We start from the raw sequence: 24,859 nt of genomic DNA, 5'->3' as shown, positions 1-24,859 counted from the left end.
CTGTTGCCATCAGATTTATTTTTTTGTTGTTGTTGTTGAACTTTCAGATAATTGCTATGATGCGTAGCCATAGCAACAAGATTTTTTCAAACCTTTTTTTTTTTAATCCCAAATCAATCACAATGGGCAACGTTCATAACCTTGACTGAAACCTCCATCTGCCCGGCTTTCTAACCGTATATCCTGTTAAAAATTACAAGCGGCAAAAGCAAATGAGGTGGATTAGCAGTGCTTACAATTGATAAAGTCACAACAGGATGTATTACTGTGCAAAATTGTCTCTTTTGCATGGAAAAGGTACTTGGATGACATGAGTAACATGTAACTCAACATGACTGCTAACACTCTATTAAAATGGCATCTTGCAAATACACAGTTATCTTAATCTATTATATCCATATTATGGTTTGTTTCCTATGTCATGGTGCAATAAAACACTTTAACTTTAGGGTCATGCAGAGGTTAAGCTGACATTCTTGGCTGGTTATATTTAAGAGTGCTTAAGGGAAGAAAGGTGTCGATGACGTTTTGTTAAAGGTGAGGTGAGCATCCCTTAAGGCAGTGCTTCTCAATTATTTTCCGTTACGCCCCCCCTAGCAAGAAGAAAACTATTCGCGCCCCCCACTTCCCACCGTGACTATCCATCTCTGCATAACATTTTCATTAACATTAAAGAAACATTTCATTAACATTAAAGAAAGACATATGGTCAAACTTACAAAGAATAACTTTATTAAATCGTGTTTTAAGTCTGCAACAGAAAAGATTTTAAGTGCATCAATGCCTAAAATTAAAAATAAATAAATCCATGTCTACTGCTGCAGGCAGTATCAGCTCCTCTGCTGGTGTGGGGCTTTTTGCACTGCGTAATTTGGTACGCCACCTTATATGATGCTAGCAGCGCTCGATGGTTTACTGAAGTAGCCTTCACAAAGCGGGATGACTGTTGGCAATATTCAGCAAGTTTTCGCTGAAAAAACTCTAGCGGCTCATCGGCGTCATTGGCATGTAACGTATTTAAGTGTCGCGCTAATTTATTTGGCTTCATGCTGTCCGCTGCGAGCATTTTTAGACACAGCAAACACACCGGTCTTTCCTCTTCTCCAACTGTAGTCACAGTGAAGCCAAGCGCTAAATAAGATTCGTCGTATTTCCTCTTCTTAGCTTTCGGTTGACTTTCTGTTGTCTCATTATCTTTGTCTCTCTCCGCTTTTCTTTTCATCCCTGTTAAAAACTTTTTCATGTTGGGGGTTGTTGAATAACGGAGGCCATAGACAGAACGCAGTCGGAGCTTTTTGTTGACTTAACACTGCTAACCAAGGCAAACCTGTTGTCTTGTAAGTCATAAAATGTTGCACTGTCGCAAACATAAAGATGAGGAATCTTTATGTTGCAATATGGTTAAAAACTGATTTTCCCCCATTCAAAACAAATATTTACAACAATTTTTGTGAAATGATTAGAACATTTCTCCAAACCGATATAAATATCTGTATTGATCCCGATACTGAAAAAATTCTAGATCGACCAATAGGGCCAGATCTATTCAGTCTAATTCTACGCTTTGTGCTCTGAGGAGCATCAAACTTTATTATTTATTTTACTTTATATTTAGGATTCCTAATTCCACTTTCTAAACCATTTGAAAGGTTTGTTGCAGTTTATTTTTGACAGGTTTGACCAACGTGGTCAACCTGTTTGGCAACTTCAGTTTTTATGTATTTAATTTACATTTGTTGTTATACTCCTCTAATTGGACTGACTTTTCACCTTTAAATAAAGACTAAAACCCACCTGCTTAAAGTTGCTTTTGAACCATAATTAATGGGACTTTATCCAACATATTTGTTGTTCAGTGATGATTTTAATAACAGCACTTCACAATATGTCATGTCTGTTACTGGTTTTCACATCTATTCACAATACAGAATACTTTATTGGGGATAATCAAGGGGAAATTGATTATTTCTTGACAAGCTACTCCATCCAAGGTGTTAAAAATTAACAAATAAAACTATATAACCATAAGTAATATTTAACAAATATGTTTGTGATTTTTTTTTATGTCTTTATGATCAAAAGCACTTTGAACTGCTGTGTTGATGAAATGTGCTATACCAATCAACTTGATTGATTGAACAAATGTAAGTTTTTACATGTTTGACAAAGCTTGTGAAGCTGCTTGGATATGTAAGTGTGCTGTACTAGTGCAGCATTATTAAATTAATAATAAGAAAAAAGAAACATTTTAATTAAACTCAGCCGTTTTTCTGTACTGGAGCGACTGATAACAAACCTCACATATTTGATAATTAAGAGAAGAACAGTCAGAAAAAGAGACTTCCCATGTTTCATTGTGATATGGAGGATTTATACAGTTCCTGTACGCACAGAAAAAAACAAATGCACGACAAAAACAAGTCAACCTGAAGAAGTGGAGAGAGACATTTCAATGAAAAATAAACAGAAGTTATTGTTGAAAAGCAGCAGGAATACAGTATAGCAGTGATGTATGGAATTAAAAAGCAGAAAGGAGAGGAGGATGTTAAAACAAAATAGAAGAGGAGCAAAATGGGAAAGAGGAAAAGACCATCTGCCTTGCAGTATTGGGATACTTGGAAAGGTTTGTGCTGGGTGGTATCTGTACGAGTGATATCATGATGTTGGTATTTGAAAATATCAGAATACACAGTGCTGGAACTCCCCTTCCCTGAAACCCAGAAAACAACCAGTGAGAGTAAAACTGACACACAGCGTTATTCTGCTTGACACAGCCGAACCTGGACCCAAAATGTACGGCTCCATCCACTTTGTTTTCATCAATCTGCTGATCGACCAGTCAAAGTAACATTTACGTTAATAAAAACAGTCAGCATCAAAATGTATTTAACTGGTTTAGCTTAATGTTCTGAATCAACAGAAAGCTGAACTGATAATGTAAGAGACAACATGCTGCTCCAAACCCAAGACCGCCACTCCCCAGAATCAGCAGTCATTGGAAAGAAAGCGCTGGTTCTGCTCCAAGTTATGACCAAAGGTTGGATCATATCAGCACCAGTAACAAAGAGCAACCTGCTGGTGAAAGTACTTTTATAGCACCTTCAGATAATTATAAAGACTGATCGGTTAAGTGGATGCTGCTGTAAAACTGGTTTAAAAAAACTGACTGTAACCTGCATTAAGTTTTACAGACAGACAGAAGCCAGTTTTGTGAGCTGAGGAGCCTCCTGATTGGACGAGAGCCAGGAACAAGTGTGGGAATCCGACCAGAGTCACAGACTGATTTCCCACAGTGTGTAAAAAGAAAAGCAGCTGATTAGAATCAGATTTAGTGGGCTGAAACCGTTGGAAGAACGGCAGTTCTGGCCAAGTGAACTGTGGCTGTAGCAACCAGGTCTGGAGAGGTAGTGATAAATCCAGAAGCTTTATAGGGTTCCATCACACAGGATTAAGACTGTGCTACACATCCGTGACCCCAACGACCCGGCCGAATGCGACTGGACCGTGGCAGATCTGAAAAGCTCCTTAAGAGTCGAAGCAAAAGGTTGTCTTTCCCAGATACATGTTGACCTCGTCAGGATCTGGAGAATGTCCTTGTTCAAAGGGGAGGTTTCTGCTTCATCACCATCAGTTTCAGTCCTGCAGTGGAGGACGAAGTACGATCATTCATCAAACGACTGGCTTTTGAGTTGAAACTATTTCAAACTAAAATATTGCTGTTTGTAACACTCCAAAATTTATTAGGTCGATAAAAAAATCCACTATTTTCAAATCAAACCCCCTTTCCAGCCCGTCGCAAAATGTCACTATATCCGTTCATCTTTCCAGTGTTTCAGTAATCCCCAATTATCTATGGAACCTCTGTAGAAATGTGGATGATAACATTAGCCGTCTGTGCTGCGGCTATATATTTAGCATTGAGATGCTATTTTAGGCTTTAATATCTGTGCCTTACCAAAAGGTCTTACTTAGCTTTGGTACGCTAACTCCTTCTATCACAACAATAGTTGTTTCTGGCATCACATCAGATTGTTTTTCAAAGGAAAAATGAACTCCTAGTCGTCCATCGCTGCTGTTTGCGCATATCCCTGGTGTGTCAAATTGATTGCAAAACCAGAAACACAAGGAGGGTCCGTTTTGTATTTCTTCATTACAAAAGCTTTACTATGAGAAATTAGGAATAGTATAGTTTTCAGCTTAACCAGATCTTTTGTAAGCACTCACCACTCTTCATTGTAGATGCTATTACTGATGGAGGAAGACTCAATGTTAATACTATCTCAGGGAGGCGTTTAAACTAAAGTCAGATCAATCTTATTTATGGGCTTTCAGGGTATTTGTAAGAATTTCTGTGTCAGTTGAGTTTCAGTGTGCCGACTACCTTTGATTGATCCCAGTTGTCTCTAGTTCCCTTGATTACCCCCCTTTGTATTTATACCCACCTGTCTTTCTTGTTCTCCGTCAGGTCATTGTCTAAGCTATCTAGTTGTCTTGTGTCTGCTGCCGGTTGATTACTGTTTACCAGTTGCTACCAGAGACCAGCTCCTAGCTTTTGCTCCTCTGTGCTGCCTGGATTTCTGTCCTTTTTTCATTATTAAACCATCATCAACCCCCCAACCACCTGGATCATCCGCTTTATCCTCAACATCTTCACCCCCGCGTCATATCCGTATTTATAGTTCTAAACTGCAATTAGACATATTTTTAAAACAATCTAGATAAGCTTTACTTTGACAAACATTTAAAACTCTATTAGCAACTGACATGCAACCTGTTGGTACAAAAATTTCAAAAAAATTTATTAGCTTAAGTGCAACCGAACCCTCTATCTGATCGCCTTCAAACACACTATTTTTACTTATTACACTGGCAGGAAATAATTCATGCAGTCTATAACAGACTGGATGAACTCTTGAAATGACCTGTTGTCTTCACAGCAGGGGGAGTCATGAGTTTAGATTCGTGCAGATTGGGTATGAACTCATTCACCTTGTGTGCTTTCATTGGCTAAACTGTGGTTTACTCTGGACAGAGTCGTGTTGCTCTCTGCAGATTACATTATCCCACAAAAAAAAAAAAACATTTACAGTATGAAGTCATGTGATGACGATGAAATGGACAAAGCAGAAAAAAACAATTACAGCACATCTTGAGGGATGCAAGGCAGCAGGGTGTGAACACGAAACATCAGCACTGAAAAATTTAGCTTTAAGCAGCTGGCAGATCGAAAGAAGAACGGTGTGAGAAAATATAAACCCTCTTTATGCCTTGACTCTGCATTCCTTTATGTTTATTATTCAAGTCTAATCCAACAGCTTCTGTTTAAATTGAACAAAAATTTGATTTAGATATTTGACGGCCAATGTTCTGAATTTGACAGAAAAGCAACAGAAATTCTGGTAAAAGAGAAACTCAGGCAGACGACTCCACCATCGTTAAAACCTAAATTATTAAATACTGTTCTAGCTCTGTGACGCCAAAATGGCTGAATGAAACAGACAAAGCAGTAATCAAGCTAAAGTTGTACAAAAAAATATAGAAATTTCACATCTGAGATTAAGAGGAAAACAGCTTTGTCTATAAATATGTTTTATCCAGAACTCAAGAGTCATAGTTTTAGCTTCACCTGGTCCTAATTATGCAAAAGAAATCCTTATTCTAATTATTAATCAGTTAATATAAAAAATGAACCGTAATAATTACTGCACCTTTTTATGTATTTTTAATTCTTTATTAAATAAACCTAAGTGGTAAAATAAAAAAATCTGCAAAATGTGCCCATTTTTTTAAATTCAATTACTTGATACAATGCTCAATTGCCAAAATAATCATTGTTTCCAGCCAAGGGTGATGATGCATCCAAATTAATTATATTTGTATCTTAAATACCTCAGAAAAAATATTACAGTCAATATTACACATTTTCTGCTTCTTTTTTTATGGATTTGGCCAACTTCAAAACATTTAATTGTTCTTAACAAATGTATTTATATATAAATGTGTACAAGAATCCCAATATGTTTAGTGTGTCAGAAAACATGAAATACATAAATTAAAAATGTAAGACAATTTTGGCCAATAAAAAAACAACAACAAAAAAACAGTCTGAAATCAGTTACCAGGTGTAAATAAAAATGTTTAAATAACAAACGAAAAACTCATGTGGTTCATCAGACCATTAGTTTTACAAGATGTTAAAAAGGTTTCTTTGAGAACTTACTTAGCAAGAACAATTTATTTTCAAATGGTAAATGGACTGAACTTATATAGCGCTTTTCCAGTCATTTTGACCACTCAAAGCGCTTTACACTAGAGTCACATTCACACACACATTCATACAGCGATACGCAGACCAGTAGGCAATTTGGGGTTAAGTGCCTTGCCCAGAGGCACATCGACATAAGGCAGGAGAAAGCTGGAATCGAACCTACAACCTTCCGATTGCAAGACGACAACTCTGCCAAATAAAGGGTCTACATCTAATTTCAGTTTAATGAAACTGAACTAAAGCTCTGCTTTTCATGCAGAATGTATCAGCATGATAAATACGCCCACCGTAGAATCAAACAATTTATTTCCAACTTGCACACCCACCCTAACCTGGCTGTTTATCCGCTTTCTCATCAGTGTAGTGGATTTACTTCAAGTGGAGAAAAAGAACCGATCCCGGATCAAAACTTTCACCTGAACTGATGTGGTCCACCTGCTTCATGGGGGGGAAATGAGCAGAAAGCTTGTGGTTTGGTGCTGGAGTTGGTCCTGATGCCGTGCTCAGCAGCCCAGCAGCCTTCCAAGCAGACAGTCTATGTATTATTCAGCTGCTGGCTGGCTTTTTGCTGCTCCACAGCCAATCCTGCTATTTATGTGGGTCTGAGAGTGAGCGCAGCAGAGGAAATATCAATGGTAATTACAGCGTTGTGTCAGTGTTGGTTGTGGAAATGATTCTGCACTTAAAATCTAATTATGTTTGGAAATGTTCATCTTTAAAACCAGAGGAAGCTGATGAGTAAAATAAAACAGACTGCATGTAAAAGAATAGCTACACATGCAGGGAAATATGCTTGTTCACCATTTTTGTGGCTCTCTCTTGGCATTTGGGGGGAGAAAAAAAAACATCACAAGACTGGAAACAGATGATAACCAGCCTCCTTCTCTCAGCAGCAGCAACAAACCTGCCTTCCAGCATTTTGAGAGATTAGGAGATTATAAATACCAGGAACTGAACAAAATTCTTCTGTTCTGGTTCATACCTCGTAATAAGCGGCTCGTTAGGGTCCAAACAGTCAAAAATATCTTCAGTGACAGGTGAGATGGAGCCGAAACGTGAAGTGCTAACGCATACAAGCTCTGACAACAGTCTGCGAGACACCAAGTCACAGCAGCAGGAGACAAATGGGTCGTCAAGCCCTCCCTCATGCTGCCGCACAGTGTCAGAGCGACAACTGTGTGGCCTCATGCCTCACATGGGACAATAAAACACTCCTTTCACCACACCCAGATATCCATGGCAACAACTGGGCCGCTATCAGCCCTAAGCCATAACCCACTGCTCCGGCTAGCATGTTCCTGAAGTACAGATTCTCTCATTGGTTGGTTTTAGTGCTTTTGTCCTTGATATTTGTTTGTTTGAAAAGACTGTCGAGCTGATAGGAGCTTCAGAATAACTCATGTAGCTACTATCTGGTTATATGTACAGATTATTGGTCTGGAGCGTTTACTGGTTTACTACACCATCATTCAGTTATAAGGTTCTATAATAAAAATTATCTGGTCCTCCAGGTTCTAAAAACATTTGACTCCAAATGTTTTTAGAACATTTGACAAAAACAATAACTTTTGTCAGACAAAAACAATAACTTTCACTTTGTTAAGAAAGAATGGAATGAAAAGATTGTATGAGAAAAAAAGTTTAGTAGATTGACAAAGTAGATGTTTTGACTTTATTATTGTCGAGAAGTTTTGGCGAGCGGGAGAAATAGACAAAAGAGAAACCCTACAATTGCTCAAATCTGATGCTGCTCCATTTTTGTTTACATTTCATGAAGGAAGAAGTTGTGCTCAATGTCTTTTTCTGAGGTTTTTATGTCGTTCATTTCTTCAGTGGTTCTTGTTGCAGTGCCACCACAGGTGAGGAGATGAACAGTTTTTTCAAAGGGTTTGGATCATTTGACACAGCGCGGTAAGAAAGAGAACTGCACCAGGTGAAAATGTAATAAATGTTGTGATTTTGGTCCCGAATCAAACCGCGCCTACCAGGCGTGAAAACACTCTTAGACTCCAGTTCGAGTAAAGATGGTCCAATCGTGTTTGAACAAATTGAAATTTTTTTACTCCGCCTGGTTCAACGCACTATAGTGGACGCGTTGGCTTGATATCAATGGAATCAAGGGTATTCCATTAATAATGGTTATGTGGTACCAGCCCCTTTCTTTAGTTCCTACTTTGTTTCTTTCCAAACCAGTGGCATCGGACTGAAACCAACGTCTGAAAACTGTCGGTCACTGATTGGCTAAGTGGTGGATCCACTAGTTGCATCAAAGGAATGACTCTGTTGACCATTATCAGAAAACACCAAAGCCACAAAGCAACGGCTAGACTATAATGGACAAGAAGAGATAGATGGTTTAAATTGACAGCATTTATAGGCAACAACTGGTGAGCAACGGGAGGGAGAGTTGACTCAACTCAGTCAATTTGTTCCATGATGGATGACGTTGAGTGTTTTGAGACTTTCAGCATCTTCTAGGTAATTCATCACATCATTTGTGAGCTTTCTTAGAAGAATTTTCTGAAAGTAACGCTGTTATCTCCTGCATGAAGATAGTATGATAGCTAACTGCTGTCCATTTCCAGGATTCACAGATGTCTTCCATGTTGTCTGTAACTGCTTAATATGTCCTGGACCTTTATCTGATTTTACTAAGCTTCAGAGAAAGTGATTCATGGAACATCATGTATGTTTATGGATTTATAGGCAGAAATGCATCAGCAAATGAAAATTTTGATAACTGACTGATTGACTGGTGCATCACTACCAAAAACCCTGGAATTGAAAGATGAACTTTCCTTTTCCGTTTCTACATACCCTTTAAGTGTCACTTCCCAAAGCACTTACATGTTATCCAGTGGGTGCAAGTGGTTTCAAACAACTAGCACGCAAAGTAGCATCTTCAGATGTTTATGCTGTTATAAAGTCCAAAAATAAGAACACAAAAGTTTACAATAAAAAAAACTCCCTCTAAGAGTTGGAACAGTGTTATTTTTTGGTGTATGTACTTACTTAACAACATAGTTGCAAATTTCTGACCTTTGACTCATTCAGCCATTGAAATGCTCAAAAGTTTAAGAGATGAATCAGCTGCGACTTTCAGAAATGAGCTATTTTTAACTGGCTCTTCAGACAGCCGCTCATAAAGACACAGTTTGTTCTATCATAGTTTAATCCATGATAATTACCAAAAATAAAACAAAAAATAGAATTTTAGCACAAACATGTTGGTTCCCAAAGAAATAACAGCTGAAGCAGATGTTTAGGTCCTATATGAGGACTTTGCTGGATTTTCCTTTCCATTTTTAAAGAAATTACTTTCAGATATGATTTAAATATTTTCACTTGGGCCCATTTTTCTGTTTATTTCGGAAAAGATTGAACAATCTGTTGTTATGGTCAGGGCTTTGATTGAAAATTAGCAAAAAAAACAGGTAAAACCCCAAGAAAAACTTGAAAATACCATCAACAAGTCTGTTGACAAAAATATGAAGAAATGAAGAATGACGGAAACCTTTTGCAAAAGGCATACAGATATTAAAAACACATAGGCAAAATTGAAAATACCAGTCTAACGGTTTTGTTGTTTATAAAGGAAACAACTCCCCCCAAAAAAGACTGAATCATTCATTGAAGTTGTTAATTCTTCACTCAAATCTAGACCAGATGAAGTGAACCGTCTGCCTTAGTGAGTACGCACTCAGAGAAAATGTGTCAGCTGACTAAAGGCTTTGGCTGACTTTAAAGAGTCAGGAAGCAGCAATAACAGCAGATCTAACTTGTAAATCTAATAAAAATGCCAAAAGTGTCCTGGTTTGTTTCCAATCAATGCGACGCAGCAGATATATGTGCAGCACGGTGGCCAAACCCACAGTTAACTTGCGAGGATGTACAGGGATTCTGCTGAGCCCTGTGGAAAGAAGAGTGCGAGTGCATCTTGTGCAGAGTGTTGCACAAAACCTAGAAACCTAGAGAATGGCTTCTCTACCATCAAAGACACAGCAGGCCGTGCAAAAGCACAATGAGGTTACGGTAAAGTAACACGTTGGCTTTGCAGGAATGTTTGATTACCTTTTAAATCGGATTGTTTTCCAGGCACACAGTGCCTTGCCAAAGAATTCAACCACAAACTTCAATGTATTTTATTGGAATATATACACAATAGACCAACCTAAAGCTATTTAGAACTAAAATGAAGGACAAAGGATACATGGCTTTTATAGTTTACACACACACAAAAAAAACAACCCTTCTTTGCTTTGTTAACTGTCAATAAAATCCAGTATCTTATTAAATAGAGTCCACCTGAGAGTAATTTAATTTATCAAGTAGATTCTGTTTAATTGGGGAACAAAACTGCAACATTTGTTACATTTTCAAATGTAACAAATGTTACATTTGAAAATGGCTTTCTTTCACAATGCTCTGTGTTAAACTATCCAAACATTTTGAAAAACCTGCTCCCCTCCTCGCCTGTGTTGGTGCTCCACCAAGAACCGCCGACGGAAACAACACAAAAACCTCTGAAGAAGACACGGAGCACAACTTCCTTCTTCACGAAATGTAAACAAAGATGGAGTAGAGTCGGATTTTAGAGGTTTTCCTTTTGTTTTTGGTTAAGAAAAAAAAAGTCACAAGCCATTCCTCCTACTAGGGTTAAAATTTGTTATAGTGGTACTTACCACTATAACAAAATGCCCTGCACTGTTGTCTACTTCCTGCTTTTGGAGCGGCCTCTGGTCCACTTGCTGTTCACATCTGCATTCAAACCGAAGCAGAGTTAAATTAAACCAAACCAAGACCAAGGTTTGTAGGATGACCAGAGTTCACTTTTTTGGTTGGCAGCTAAGTTCATTTAAGCATTCACAGCTTCACAAACGAACCAGACTTTCTGGGCAAATGTATTACAGTTTGATTAAAGCGGACTCAACATGGCTGGTGTGAATGAACCCTTAGGCATCATCAAACAGTATCGAAGACCCAAGAAGACAATATCACAGGCTTGGAAATACTAGTAGAGCTCTGGAAATCATCCGAAAAGGGAACGATCAAACAATTGCAAAATTAAAACAACATGGTTGTCCTTGAGAGAATCTGCTCTCAGGAGAATAACTGGTTGTCCATTGTACAAATCTGGAAGTCAGTGGTGAAAGAAACCAATATGAAGATGGTCTACTTGTCAGACGAGGCCAAAACTGAGCTTTTTGTACAAGCAAAATTTGTACAAGCAAAACAATGTGTGGCAGAAAACAATCGCCCAGGGCAAAACATAGTGGTGGTGCGATCATGCTGTGGGAATAGTTTTCTTCAACAGGGATAGCAAAGCTTTTCAGAGTTGGGAAGATGAATACAGAGTAATCCTGGATGAAAACCAAAGGCTGCAGAAGACCAGCGAGTAATCCTGGATGAAAACAAAAGGCTGCAGAAGACCAGCGAGTAATCCTGGATGAAAACCAAAGGCTGCAGAAGACCAGCAACTGATGCAGAGATTCACCTTCAATGACCCTAAAAATACAGCTGGAACCATAATGAAATGATTTAAAGTAAAGCATATCAATTAATTAGAATGAATCTAGTCAAAGTCCAAACCAACATTCAACTGAAAATTTGTGGCAAGACTCAGAAATGGTTTGCACAGAGAATGTCATCCATTCTGGCTTAGTTTGCAAGGAAGAAAAATGGACAAAAATGTCAGTTGATAGAAATATGCCCCAAATCACTTCCTGCTGTCAATGCCAAAAATGACCAATTTTTTAAAAATATTCATTTTAAAAAAAAAGTTAAAAGACTGCATAGAACTTTAATCCCAATTAGGCACCATTTTGTGTCTATCACATAAACTTCACATAAAATACACTGAAATGTGTGGTTTTAATATAGCAAAATAAACTAAAGGAATCCTCAAAAAATATTCATTTGTGTATTCCTTGCAAACCATCTTGCAAGGTACCTGATTGCTTTTTTGTTTTTGTTCACTCCCCACACTTTATGATATATTTAAAGTGATTAATTATCTATTTTGGTGTATTTTCTCAAAAGAAATGCATGTAAAACACATAATTAAATTATCTCTCTGAAAAGATCCCATTTTGAAACCACTTGGGCAAATTAATAGTCTCTGGAAAATCCAGGAGATGACAATGAAAAAGTGAAAAGTTCATTCATTCATTCATTTGAACTCGGCCTGCCGTGCCTCCAGTTCTCCAGTAAAACTCAGCCAAGTGGAGATCTGGGAGGTAACCCGGTAATATAAAGGAAAATAATCACACCACCCACGCCTCCGGCTGCTATAACCTCACCGTGACAGACTGAAAGTCCACAGTAAGTGGATGTTCATGAACCAGCAGGGTGTCAGGGATGCAGATAATGACGAAAAAGATGATGTTGTGCTCCCAGTGTAGGCAGCAATAACCTCCTCTTATTATCAGGGAAATTAGCCCCTTAAATCACAGCGCACCGCGCGCGCGTGGCAGGGAATCCGCACCAACGGCTAATCTAACGGTAACGTATAAAGTAGAAAAAGATCACTCACCACTTGGTCTGTCAGCAAATATAAATCCCTGAATGATTTTTTTGTAAATTTCCGTCACCGTGTCACACCGTCTCATGTATCCAACTAACTCTGTTCCCCCCGTTTCTCGCTCCCAATTTGTCGATTCAGACCTGCTCCGCTCTGTCGCCCTCCTGGTTGCTCCTTTTTAACGATAAAACTTGCCGAGCCCAGGCTATTGTTAGCGAAGCCTACTGCAAAGAAAGGTCCGCCTATGGTGACGTGATTCCAAGAACGTCATTGGTCAATCAGAACTCACTCAAGCTTCTGATTGGCTAATACAGATGTTCGTTCTAAAATCGGGGCGGGTCCAAGTTTGCCGGTAAAGATTCAGCGGTGTTACGTTCAAAGTCGATGACGAAATCTCCGAAACTTTAGCTCTACCACAGATTAGAATGGATGGCGTTGCGTTCAGGTGTACATTTTGAATTGAATTGTGTAAAAAAAGAAATCAACTGGTTCTTCTTTCTCTGCAGATAATGAAGAGACTACTCCACACTACTCTACACTACTCCAACGTATCTTTACAAAATGAAAATTAAGAAAAACTATAAAACTTTGTTTGTTTTAGCACTCAACTTGAGAGAAAATATAACTTAACAATTACACAATTAATAAATCATATATTGATTATAATATTGATTGCATTAATTACAACCCGAATGTCTTTTTTCACACCAATAAAATTGGACCTAAATAAAGTAATATTAAAATCTGTTAGAACTTTGACCATGACTGACGCAAATAATGTAGATTAAAGATTGGGACGGTAGCGACATCTGGCGGTAAAAGAGTGCATATCAAGGTAATTAAACTGCTAAACAATGTATTATTTCCCTATTAAGTAACAATATAACTGAAAACACAAATAGTTATTTAACATAGAGGCTGTCAAAAGAAGAAAATATGAATAAAAGAAGAATGCAAATAATTGGACAAAGGAGAACACAGAAGGGGAATGCAAAAAGAAAAAATAAAGAAGAAAATAAGTCAAGGTACAATAGAATAAATAAATAATATTGGATATTATGAAATGAGGAAAACTAATGAAATGCATCAACATAGATGATCTTTCAAATACAGAATATGAAAAAAAATTAAGAAATTAGAAAGTTAAAAAAGAAAAGTAATTTAAAATATTGGATTGGAAATAAAATGGAAAATTAAATAGTAGTGATTATGTTAAATTAATATTGTTGAAAATAACAAATGCACATTAATTTTCATCATAATGTATCAGATAAATTCTCAAAGAATTCATTTTTTATATGTAATATTTGGGATATTGACGTTGATGTGAATGAGAGAGGCAGAAAATTATACTTATTAAAAACAAGTCAACAGCACATTGTCTAATGCATGTCAATTGACATTTGTTTTATTTTATTTTATTTTATTCTGTTTTTATATTTTATTGTCTGTTGAGAAGTTAATAAATAAATATTAATTACTCTATCACATTATGGCATATTAGGGTTATTGTACATAAAAAAGAAGACTAAATTTCTGCCAAAAAATTCGACATTTTCTGAAAAACACTTGGAAATTTCTGAGTTTGAAAATTTGCTATAAAAAACTGAAATTTTTTAGATAAAACATGGAAATTCAAAATTGTAAACTTTTGAAACTTTTCAATTTTTGTTTCCCAAAAATTTCTGAGATTGAGCTAAACTTTTCTGATTTTTTAAGCCAATGTTCAACTTTTCAAACTCTAAATTTTCCCTTTTTCTAGAAAATTTCCTAGATTAACCTAAAAATGTTAGTTTTTTGGCAGAAATTTAATAGTATTTTTTTCCACACTATCAAGCCATTTATTATTTTCTACATTTCTACATCCATTTGTAAATTTTGGCAGGATCCATCCTCCATAGGACCAGTTCCAAATTTGTGCAAAGGCAGGCAGAGGACCCAAAAATTGTAGAGGTAAGAGTTGGACTTCTACTGATTTTTACTCGAGTAAAAGTAAAAGAAATTACTCAAGAGTAAAAAAGTATTAGGTAAAAAGTCAACTCAAGTACTGAGTAACTGATAAAATTATCAATCATTTAATATTCACAACTTACATAATCAAACAAATAAAAATTTAAAGTGAAAAATTTTGGTATTTCAGGGACAAATATTACGGTGATTCATATAAGTAACAAAAAGTTTTAAAAAATCAAGCAAAACATTTCCCAAATCAGTCTTTCTCAATAAAAAAAATAAAAAAACTGAAACTTTAACAAAACTGAAGACATGTGTCAGTCTGGTGAATTATTTGTTAAAACATGTTTGTTTTTAATTCAGTTAAGTTACATTGAGTAGAGTATCTAGAAACTTTACACAAGTAAGAGTATCGCGAAATTAACCTTTCATAATCTTATCATAATCATAACAAAATAAAAGTCAAAAGTAAAGTAAAAATACTTCTAAAAGTAATTTCTCAAGTAGGCTAATTGTAATTGAGTAAATGTAACTAATTACTACACAACTCAGAAAGTTGATCAACTGACTCACAGTGATGAAGCTTGTTAATAACTTGAGGATTAATTTTTAATTTTTAATTTAATTAATGTTTGATTACGATGAAGGAGATTTGACTGGGCAAAGGAGCAGGAGGAAGAGGAAGAGGAGGAGGTAAAGGAGGAGAAGGAAGAGCAGGAGGAGGAGGAGAAGGAAGAGCAGAAGGAGGAGGAAGAGAAGGAGAAGGGGGAGGAGGAGGAGGTAGAAGGGGAAGAGGAGGAGGAGGAGGAGGAGGAGGAGGAGGAGGAGGAGGAGGAGGAGGAGGAGGAGGAGGAGGAGGAGGAGGAGGAGGAGGAGGAGGAGGAGGAGGAGGAGGAGGAGGAGGAAGAGAGGGGCGAACGGGCTCAGTCACTTCCGCACCATGTGAGCAGCACCGGGACTGAGGAATACTTTGTCCCGGATGGACCCCGCATCCTCCGGGATTGAGGAGCGCTAACTCGGTGACCTCCAGCGGGGGACCGAGCGGCTGAGAACCCGCGCCCAGAGACCGGACCCATGGCTGCCGACGTGGCCGTGTCTCTGTCGGTGCTGGCGGTGGTGGTGCTGCTGAGCGACGTGACCCGCAGGCTGCTGGTGCGGGGCCTGGCGAGCACCGGGCTCTCACCGTACGCGGTGGAGCTCGTGTCGACCTTCCAGCTCTGCTGCTGCACGCACGAGCTGAAGCTGCTCTCCGAGTCCGGCGGCATCCCGCCTCAGCTCGCGCTCACCTTGACGTATGTGACGTCAGTGGCTCACGGGCTCACCTTCCGGGGGGCCGTGGGTAACCCCTGCGGAGCGCTCGAGCACGCGTACCGCGCGAGGTTGTCGGGTGGGTGCGCAGTGCGGCGGATCGCGTGCCAGTTTGTCGCGGCGGTGGCGGCGCGCGCGGCCGTGCCGGTGATTTGGGGTTTGGGGATGTCAGGGCTCCACAGCCGCCAAAAGCTGCTGGGGTTCCGGTGTGTCAGCGCGATCCACGCATCTCTCCCGCAGGCCGCTGCCGTGGAGCTGGTGTGCGCCTTCGCTGTTCAGACTGTCATCACGCACACGCAATCTGTGGAGGAGAAATACCGCGTGCACGCGGTTGCTGCTGCCATAACAACAGCGGTTTATGCAGGTGGGTTGGTTTGTTTTTTAATCTGCTGTCATATATGGGGCGCCATTAGTGAAAAATTAACAGCAATAATTTTATTTATTTAAAATGTTGGGGTATTTATTTTTCAAAGTTATATTTTCATCGTATTATTCACACATTTATAAATGTCAGAGTTCCAAACTAAACTAATTCAAAATAGAAAACTTACTAAACTAAATATTTAGCATTCCAATTAAATATTTAGTTCCCAACTAAATGTTTAAGTCTGGGCTAAATATTTAGTTTGGAAAATAGATATTTTATTTGAAAATTAAATGTTTTAGTATGGAAATTTAATGTTTAGTTTGAAGTCTAAATATTTAGATGAAAAGTAAATATTAGTTACCAACTAAATGTTTAAGTAATAAAAAGTATCAGTATGAGTATTAGTATCAGCAATACAAGCCTGGTATTATGGAGGACCAAAACTGACATAATAAAAAATAGAAGCATATTTTTATTATGTCAGTTTTGGTCCTCCATATGTTACTGGCTGTACATTCTGAATAAATTGGTGTATAACTTAATAAATTCTCCTTGTTAAGTGTGTGTTTGTATTTTAGGCGGCGGTGTGACCGGAGCCGTGTTTAACCCGGCGCTGGCCTTTTCCACGCAGTTCCCCTGCAGTGGGAACTCATTCCTGGAGTACTGCTTTGTGTACTGGTTGGGTCCACTTCTGGGTAAGACCAATTGGCAAAACAGTCTGAAACTTCACCAACTAAGGTCACATTTTATAGACTTGTCATTAATTATATGTGTTATGTTTTTGTGCATTTGTGTAATTTCTTTTCAACATATAAGACTCCAAATTATTCTATTTCTTCATCTATTTTTTGACTGGGTTGAACACTGTTAATAATATTTGAAAAAATAAGGTTTAGAGCTGATAATCACACAGCAAACTGTGATTATCAGCTCTGAGTTCAATTTTGCTTTCCAAAAGCAAATAATTTAAGTCAAATGTGAACTTTTTATTAAGTTATTTCTTTATCAGAAATGCATTATATCAGATTAACATAGAAAGAAATTAAAATCACCTTTGTGTCCCTGCCTGCGTACAACCAAAGCGTTGACATAAATCTTATAAGCTGATTAACTACTGGATTCTCAAGTCTCATTTGCATGTTGCACACAGAATCAAAATGACTAAATACATATTACATGTAAGAGATATTTGTCTTTGTATCCAGCCCTTTTTAACCTTTTCTACTTTATTTTTGATCTTCTTTCTTCTTGTTGCCTCAGGTATGATGAGCTCTGTGCTTCTCTTTGATAAACTCACAACTGCATTTTCCCGAAAGTCGTCGCCTCTTCACCTCCCGCTGCGAACCAAGAAGCAGGCATGAGCGAGCGGCAGGGCTGCATGTTTACCCCACAGCACATCAGGCGTAAATATCAACAGTTCACAATATCTAGGTTTCTGCTAAGCTTCTAAATATTTCAATTTGAGAGACTTTTTAATGTAAATTAGACTAGATATGACATTTAAAGCACAACTGAAATACAAAATTCTAGAAGTAAGTCTGTTTACTTTAGAATTCAGTAAAAGTGTTTGATTTTTGGCAAACTTATCAACACTTTCAGATTGATAAACACAATCTGAAAGTGTCGATAAAGTTGGACCCTCTGCAACTCGTTAAACCACATAAATGTAGCCAAAATGTTCAAATCTATTGCAACAATTTCATATTTGCATTTGGATAAAAGAATGTGTAGATAGTATAATACAACATATTAATTCTGTGTAATATTTTAAGCAAATTGTTTTTAAGAGGAAATGTAACCAGTGTTATTCATGTATTAATGTGATATTAAAGCTGTACTGTGACTGAATGACCTTTTACTTTTTGCACAAATGTAACTGGTGCCTTTGGATTCCAGTAAAAAAAGATAATTTAAATACAAGTGTTAAAAAATTTTACTCGGTAAAATGTTTTTTTTGCAGTTCTGGGAAGTGTGTATATTAATGTCAGTATTGATGCAGCTGTTCTGTTAACATCTCAGGCTTGTTAAAGAACATTTCCAGATACTTGAAGGTGCCACATCCATCTGTTTAAAAAAATTAAGTTCAAGTGCTGACATGATGGGAATCTCCAGCCATCTCATCACTCAGGAAGGAGGCGGGTTCTGGTCCAAAATGTGACGTTATCTACAGTGAAACGTGTTCTATATTGATATTGGCTGAAACCTCAAGACAACAAATCAAACTCAGAACAAAAGATACAAAATTACTTTATTGATCATTTCTTACAAAGACATCTAGGGAGGGGGAAAAAATCTAGTAAATTAACTTTTAGGTACAAAACAAAATGTTTTCATAGAGTCAACAGGATTTGTGTATTTTCTCCAACAGTTCATCAGTAGCTCCCTGCATCACAGCAGCTCGATGACCTAACCATAAAAATGCATCAACATGCTGCAAACTGAGCTTCAACACGAGACATGAGATGATGCAAGACGGACCACAAAGAACAGAAAGCTCCTGAAACAGCAAGAGGGTTTGGGCCAGAGCAGAACCAACGGAAATAAGTGCTGCCGTCTTCTTCTCTGATCCCACTGGTGCCTGGTTTGGACACGACTTCATCCTGCAGAGAGAGTCAAACATATGCATGACCAGGCCTGCAGCAGCATTTGTTCTGTTTATATTTTATTGCTGCCATTTGGTTTTCTTGTTCAGAAATGCAAGATCAAATCTTATTGGTGCTAAATTTATAAATTATCATTGAAGGAGCTTTTAGATTCCATCAGTTTGAAGTCATTGCAGGACAGGAAACAATGAAATAGATGAAGGCCTGAAATAAACAAGTAGTCTGACGATTAATCGGTTATTCTGACGATTAATCTGGTAGTTTGATGATTAACTTGATTAAAACATTGGCACATTTTGCTGATTTTTTACCACTTAAGCCTTTTCTAAAGAATATTAGAAACACTTAAGTATGCAAATAGAAACTAATGTAATTTCTTTTTTAAATAGGAAAGTAAATGTGCAACAACATAGTATTCCCTTACTGAATACTAAACATCTACAACTAAAAAAGTACTGTGAACAGCTCCGTTTGACACATCACTACAATGTAGAGCTGATTAGTTATTTTTGGGATTAACTGATTAATAATTGGATGCAAAAAATGATTCATTTGAGTTTTTTTTTTTTTTTACAGAATTTGAACCAAGTAAAGCTAAAGCAATGATGCTACCTGAGGAGTTCTGGGTAGAAAACATTTTCAGACAAAAATGGTTTTCATCCTAGATCCAAAATGTGTGTATTTGTACAGTTTTAGCTAATATCAGCTCTGACTGTGTTGTTCTTCCAGCAAATGGTCTTTCTTCAGTCAATATACTCCAGTTCTCAATTAATCAGTTACTAAATTACTTGATGTTTATTTTAATAATGAATTAATCACAAATTACTTGATAAATCAGCTCTAGAAGAAGCTGATTCGGTTTAAACCCTGATGTTTGTTGGAATCCACAGAAATGTGACTCCATTTTAACTGCAGTTAAAATGTAGTTTGTTGTTTAAACCTTCAAAAGGAATGAACTCTGGAAAACATTCACCATTAAGACAGGATCTTATGCACATATTTATAAAAATCCAATTAAATAAGAAACATTTGTCAAATATGAAAAAAAAAACATTTAAAAATACACATTTATTCTAAATAAATAAAACAAGAATTGTACTTACTAGTGCTCAACATCTGCATCCTCAAACTGCCCGGCCTCCATCGCTGCAGCATCCACCTCCATCCCATCTGCAACAAAACAAATATGTCTCATATTGGCTGGACCTCTATTGAGTTAAATCACTTTAAAAGGAGTGAATAGTTCTGCATTTATTTTTGATTTTTTTACTTTAAAAATAAACTGCTTTCACTTTCATATTATTACTTTTTATTAAAGCCTAATTTCTATTGATTGTGGTTTAATTGTAAAAGCTATAAAAATGCGAAACATCCCTGGAAATTTTTTATAGCCACTGCATTGTGTTTCTTTCTCCAAATACAATAGAAATTTTAAGTTTATTTGAGAAAAATAAACATTTACAAAACATAAATCACAACATGTTGGAAAAGGCGTTTTGTCAAAATGAACTTAAATATTGCATGATTTTATATGTAAAAATCATTTTCAAACTGCCCTTTTTTGAGTCTTGATTTTTTTTAAAAAACCCGTTCTCAATTAAAATGTGGAGGATTTTCAGACAAACCTTTTCTGGAACACAAAACAAACCTGTGCGGAGTTGTCACAATGATAAGAAAAACACTCTATACTGTTTTTGATGCCATGGAAACATTTGTTAAAACCTTCAAACTCGGCTTTTGTTTCTTCGGTTCTGACTCCGGCCATGTGGTACTGCTGGCTGACGGACTGGGCCAGCATCCCCTCCAGCCTCTCCAGCGTGGCCTGGCCCTCCTGCGTGAGCGCCGACAAACCCTCGTCACACGTGTAGAAGGTCGGGATGTCGGCATGGCCGTGCTCTGAGTGCATGGACAAACAGGGGGAATCAATCTGTCCTGAATCAAGAACTGTTTTAGCAGGTTCTGGATTTTTATGAAGCTACGATCAGACATATTGATTTTAATATGTGCATTTGAAATAGTTTTCTTCTGGAATTATTTACTTCAGGACCAGAGACGATGTCACATTGTGTGTTCCAAGTTGGAAATAAATATTTTGTCATTAATCTCAACAAATCAACATGTGATGACTGCTGAAAATTTCAAATCAGCACAAAATTTGCAAATGATGAGTGAAAATGCATTAATGTTTATGGGAGTGGTTAGCACAGAGGCTTAATTTTCACGCTTTGGTCCTTATGTCACACTGACGTGATGAGAGGATATTTCAGGGTTTTATGGGGCTTTACTACAACAGCTAGTATCTCTGCAGGTTTGGACGTTTCTCTGGAACCTTTAAAATGATCTTAAATTGTTATTGCAACATTTAAAAATGTCAACGTTATGTGATAAACTTTGCACATCTTACCTGCCTCTGCAAAAAACCCAGTCCATGAGGAGATGAAAAAAAAAAAGAAATTAAGAAAAGTTAGCGTCATCTATGTAATTCAGGGATAATTAAGATGAGCAACTGAGCAAATCAGCAGTTCCAGAATCACTTTGAAAGAAAAATACAGCAATATTAGAATATTATAGTCAAAAACACTAAATATCAAAACATACTGTTTCAATAAATCTGAGATTTTTGAAGAAAAACGTTAACAATTCCAGTTTGGTGAAAAATACTACATTATTTACAAGTTAAACACACAAATGAAGGAAATTAACTTTTAATTCCTGCTTTAAAGGACCCAGACTTTAGTCGAATATTTTCTTTTATGGCTATTACATTTTTACATTGTTTAAAATGATGGGTCACAACAGTAATATTCACTTTCATTTTTTCAAATTTAGAAATATTAAATAAAAACAGAGGTAACTGGCAAAAATGAATTGAATCCGTGTGGGAATCATGCTGCATCAAAGCAAATTGTACACAATTGTCCCTTGGTCAATTTAATTTCAGCTGCAGAGACACTAACCTCTGAATCAGGAGGCATCAATATGAAAATATGGGCCAATGTAAATATTGCTGTTATTACTGTTAATAGTGACACAATGAACTTTAAATACCTCCAGAAAGGCTGATTGAAAGGGGATGTATCACGCAAAATGTGCGTTTTGTGCGTTTTTATACTTCGTTTGGATCTCTGCTGTTTTCAAAACAACCCAAACGCTTAAAAGAAAAAAACCCCACAATGTGAATGTTTTTATCATCTTTACCTCTATTTTTGGTGTCTGGAAAATGAGCCATTTCATAAACCTTCGGAATGTTGAGTCACATTGCGCCATTACCTAGCAACCCAGCCAGCCTAACCCATTACCTATCAAGGCATGATAGGTCACCTTTAATTATTACAAGAAAGTCTGGAACCTTGGAAGTAAAACATATTAAAATCACAGGTCAGTTTTGCTCTGTGTTGTGGATTTTTTTTTCCTCACCAGCTTCTTCCACGTTGTACTCCTCTCCCTCAAAGTCATTATCAGAGTCTTCGTCGTCCGGGTCGGGATGAAGGGCCTGGCATTCACACATGGCTGAGAACATGGACTCCACTGCATGGGACAGATCAAACCTGCATCACTGAGGCAGCACTATTCCTCTACTGTCACTAACTTCAAACACAAAACTGTTAGTTTTGTTTAAAACAAGATAAAAAAAACTGAATAAAGAAAGAAAATAAGGATGCTTTTGGAAGAAAAAATAACAGCGGGTGCTTTATAATGTTTTTTTTAAAGCGGGATAACTCTTGATGACTATAATATTGATGATCTAAGCTTTTGTCAGATCCATGCATTAATATTTTATTCTTTCATAAAACCATTATTAAAAAAAGGTACATCCTCCTTCAATCGAGAGCAGTGGTGTCCAAACTTTTTGCCCCACAGACCAAAAAGAAAAAGTTTTAAGTACTCTGGGCGGCCATTTTGTCATTGGCTAAAGCACATTTTCTATTTCATCTGACAATAGAAAATACATCTGATGGAATATCTAATATATGGAATATTCACTCAACTCTGATCCAGAACTGCACAGCATTCTGAGAGATGTACACAGAGCAACGACTTTAACCGCTAACAGCTGAAGCTTAGTTCACATGGCACGATTTTTCCCTTCCAACAATCTTAGAAATTTGGTCACCTAGCAACTCACTAATTTTTTGGTTACCTTGTAACAAGTTGTTGAGTAATTTGCACAGCAGCAGTTTAAGGTTTCGCCACCATACCTCATAACTGCTTAAAAATAAAAACAACAACGGCGTGGGGTGAAAACTGTGTAAAACAGGAAAGCTCATGCTACCAGAATGGCAGTATATCAGATATTTAAAACAAAAAAAAACTAATCAATAATTATCAATATCAAAAGAATACAGGCTGAAAGTCAATTCCTTCAGTGTGGTCACTCACATGCTGTCTTGTCGGTTGGCACAAACCGAATCTCTGTTATTGTCCCTTCATCATCGTCGTCGTCATCCCCGTCGCTGCCGCCGTCATCATCACCAGCTCCTTTGTCGGCCATTTCAGCCTCATTCTCATCTGTGAACATCAAACCAGTGACTCCAAACATTTTCTCAGAAGGTGAGAGAAACATTCACTGTTATAAAAACAGGTATTTCAAACCAGCTCCCCCCCCTTACCGCTGAGCTTTCCGTTCACCATGACGTACAGGTGTTCCTGAGGGTAAGAGCTCACGTCCCTGGAGATGGCATGGAGACTGATGGAGGGATACTCCAGAGAGAAACCCAACCCTGACCCATCAAACCACGACAAGCGCCTGACAGAAACAAAAATACACAAGGTGTGGGTTTGTGCAAAACTCCTCAATCACGTTTATTTGAATAGCACATTTCAGCAACAAGGCACTTCAAAGTGCTTTATTTTCATCATAACAAAAAAATGCAAAGACACAGTAAACAACTGGAACACATCCTGATAGTTTAATGTACGTTTGTACACTTTTCAAGCATTTTCAAGCTTTTTTTTCAAGCACCACACTTTAAGCCACAAAAGACCATTTCGATTCACTTAATCCTGGACAATAAATCAATAACTATATATATCGCGATAAACACGTAACCAATATCAACAGAAAATAAAGCTTTAGTACTCTATGTGTATTGAATCTCTAGAAAATAATCTCTTTTCTGAAATTACTGACAAGAAGTATAGCAATATTCTAACGTTTGTAGATGTAATTGTTTTATCTATACTTTAACAGCCTGTGCGGTATGATGCAAACAAATTAAACATCGGTAATCATGCAATTAAAACCAAGTATGACGATCCAGGCAATATATTATACTACATATTCATCTACTTTATTTGTAAATGTTTACCCATCTTCTGCAATAAATATGTCCTTCCTACCTGCTGTCCAGATGAAAACAAGCGCCATGTGCATCACTTACGTTTCGGCGACGTACAGCGTGCCGCAGCCCAGCCTCTGCCCGTCCAGCACCGCCGTGGTGTCGGCTTGCTTGTGCCGCACTCCCTCGGTGGGAGGGGGGATGTTTTTCAGGAGAGCCATTGTCCGTGTAACAGTAAAATCGTCCTCAACGTCGAATTTGGACCGAACAAGTGGCTGTATGACCTACTTCGTGTCGTAAATCTGGCTAATTTATCCCGAGATAACTTCTCGGTAACAGCGTGACTGTGGGGCAACGGGTGAAGAATGAACCGTAGCCGCTTCTCTGCCTTTCCCCTCCCGGATAAACTGACCCAGGATAAGTCGTTTGGAGAACTTTCACAGGAACTGATAAATAGAAAAGTTGTGCTGTTAGTTAGCTAACTGCTGTCCCTGTTGCTTGGCTGCGTCGGCCTGAAATAACGCGGCTTGTTCCATTCGTGACGTATTACACGCTAAAAGG

The 24,859-nt window shown here is 37.6% G+C and overlaps 3 protein-coding genes across 5 annotated transcripts in view; 1 reads left to right on the top strand and 2 right to left on the bottom strand.

The window, feature by feature from the left end:
• Window positions 1–12,991, bottom strand: part of pak1 (p21 protein (Cdc42/Rac)-activated kinase 1) — a 53,635-nt gene extending 40,644 nt beyond the window's left edge. For both annotated transcript variants that reach the window (XM_055028413.1, XM_055028414.1), the window contains exon 1: window positions 12,801–12,991. The gene's annotated coding sequence lies outside the window, so the exon portion shown is untranslated. The remainder of the gene's footprint in view (window positions 1–12,800) is intronic.
• A 2,596-nt stretch (window positions 12,992–15,587) lies between these two features.
• On the top strand, window positions 15,588–18,352 carry aqp11 (aquaporin 11). Its single transcript, XM_055028415.1, has 3 exons — window positions 15,588–16,413; window positions 16,995–17,111; window positions 17,677–18,352. Exons 1-3 carry the CDS (start codon window positions 15,816–15,818, stop codon window positions 17,775–17,777), a joined length of 816 nt encoding a protein of 271 aa, XP_054884390.1. The 5' UTR covers window positions 15,588–15,815; the 3' UTR covers window positions 17,778–18,352.
• A 295-nt stretch (window positions 18,353–18,647) lies between these two features.
• On the bottom strand, window positions 18,648–24,836 carry clns1a (chloride channel, nucleotide-sensitive, 1A). 2 transcript variants are annotated; one of them, XM_055029041.1, is made up of 7 exons: window positions 24,401–24,836; window positions 23,630–23,766; window positions 23,400–23,528; window positions 22,437–22,547; window positions 20,742–20,915; window positions 20,123–20,189; window positions 18,648–19,016 (listed from the first exon to the last, which is right to left on the bottom strand). In XM_055029041.1, coding segments are annotated over exons 1-7 (738 nt in total). In that variant the 5' UTR covers window positions 24,520–24,836; the 3' UTR covers window positions 18,648–19,015. The 2 variants fall into 2 exon arrangements, with proteins under 2 accessions (XP_054885016.1, XP_054885017.1); XM_055029042.1 differs by lacking the exon at window positions 18,648–19,016 and having other exon boundaries at window positions 20,122–20,189.
• Window positions 24,837–24,859: the final 23 nt, after the last annotated feature.

This window comes from Poeciliopsis prolifica, unplaced genomic scaffold (assembly GCF_027474105.1).
Source record: "Poeciliopsis prolifica strain line A6 unplaced genomic scaffold, Auburn_PproV2 SCAFFOLD004, whole genome shotgun sequence".
Taxonomy (NCBI): Eukaryota; Metazoa; Chordata; class Actinopteri; order Cyprinodontiformes; family Poeciliidae; genus Poeciliopsis; species Poeciliopsis prolifica.
Note: the sequence above shows the minus strand (reverse complement) of the source record. Positions and strands in the feature narration are given on the sequence as shown.

Bases quoted from the DNA above. Each gene is read 5' to 3' on its own strand.
- aqp11 (XM_055028415.1), top strand. From the start codon at position 15,816: ATGGCTGCCGACGTGGCCGTGTCTCTGTCGGTGCTGGCGGTGGTGGTG. The intron at 16,414-16,994 runs GTGGGTTGGTTT...TTTGTATTTTAG, and splicing joins AACAACAGCGGTTTATGCAG to GCGGCGGTGTGACCGGAGCC. The intron at 17,112-17,676 runs GTAAGACCAATT...TTGTTGCCTCAG, and splicing joins CTGGTTGGGTCCACTTCTGG to GTATGATGAGCTCTGTGCTT.
- clns1a (XM_055029041.1), bottom strand. From the start codon at position 24,519: ATGGCTCTCCTGAAAAACATCCCCCCTCCCACCGAGGGAGTGCGGCAC. The intron at 23,767-24,400 runs GTAAGTGATGCA...TGTTTCTGTCAG, and splicing joins ACGCTGTACGTCGCCGAAAC to GCGCTTGTCGTGGTTTGATG. The intron at 23,529-23,629 runs GTAAGGGGGGGG...TGATGTTCACAG, and splicing joins GGTGAACGGAAAGCTCAGCG to ATGAGAATGAGGCTGAAATG.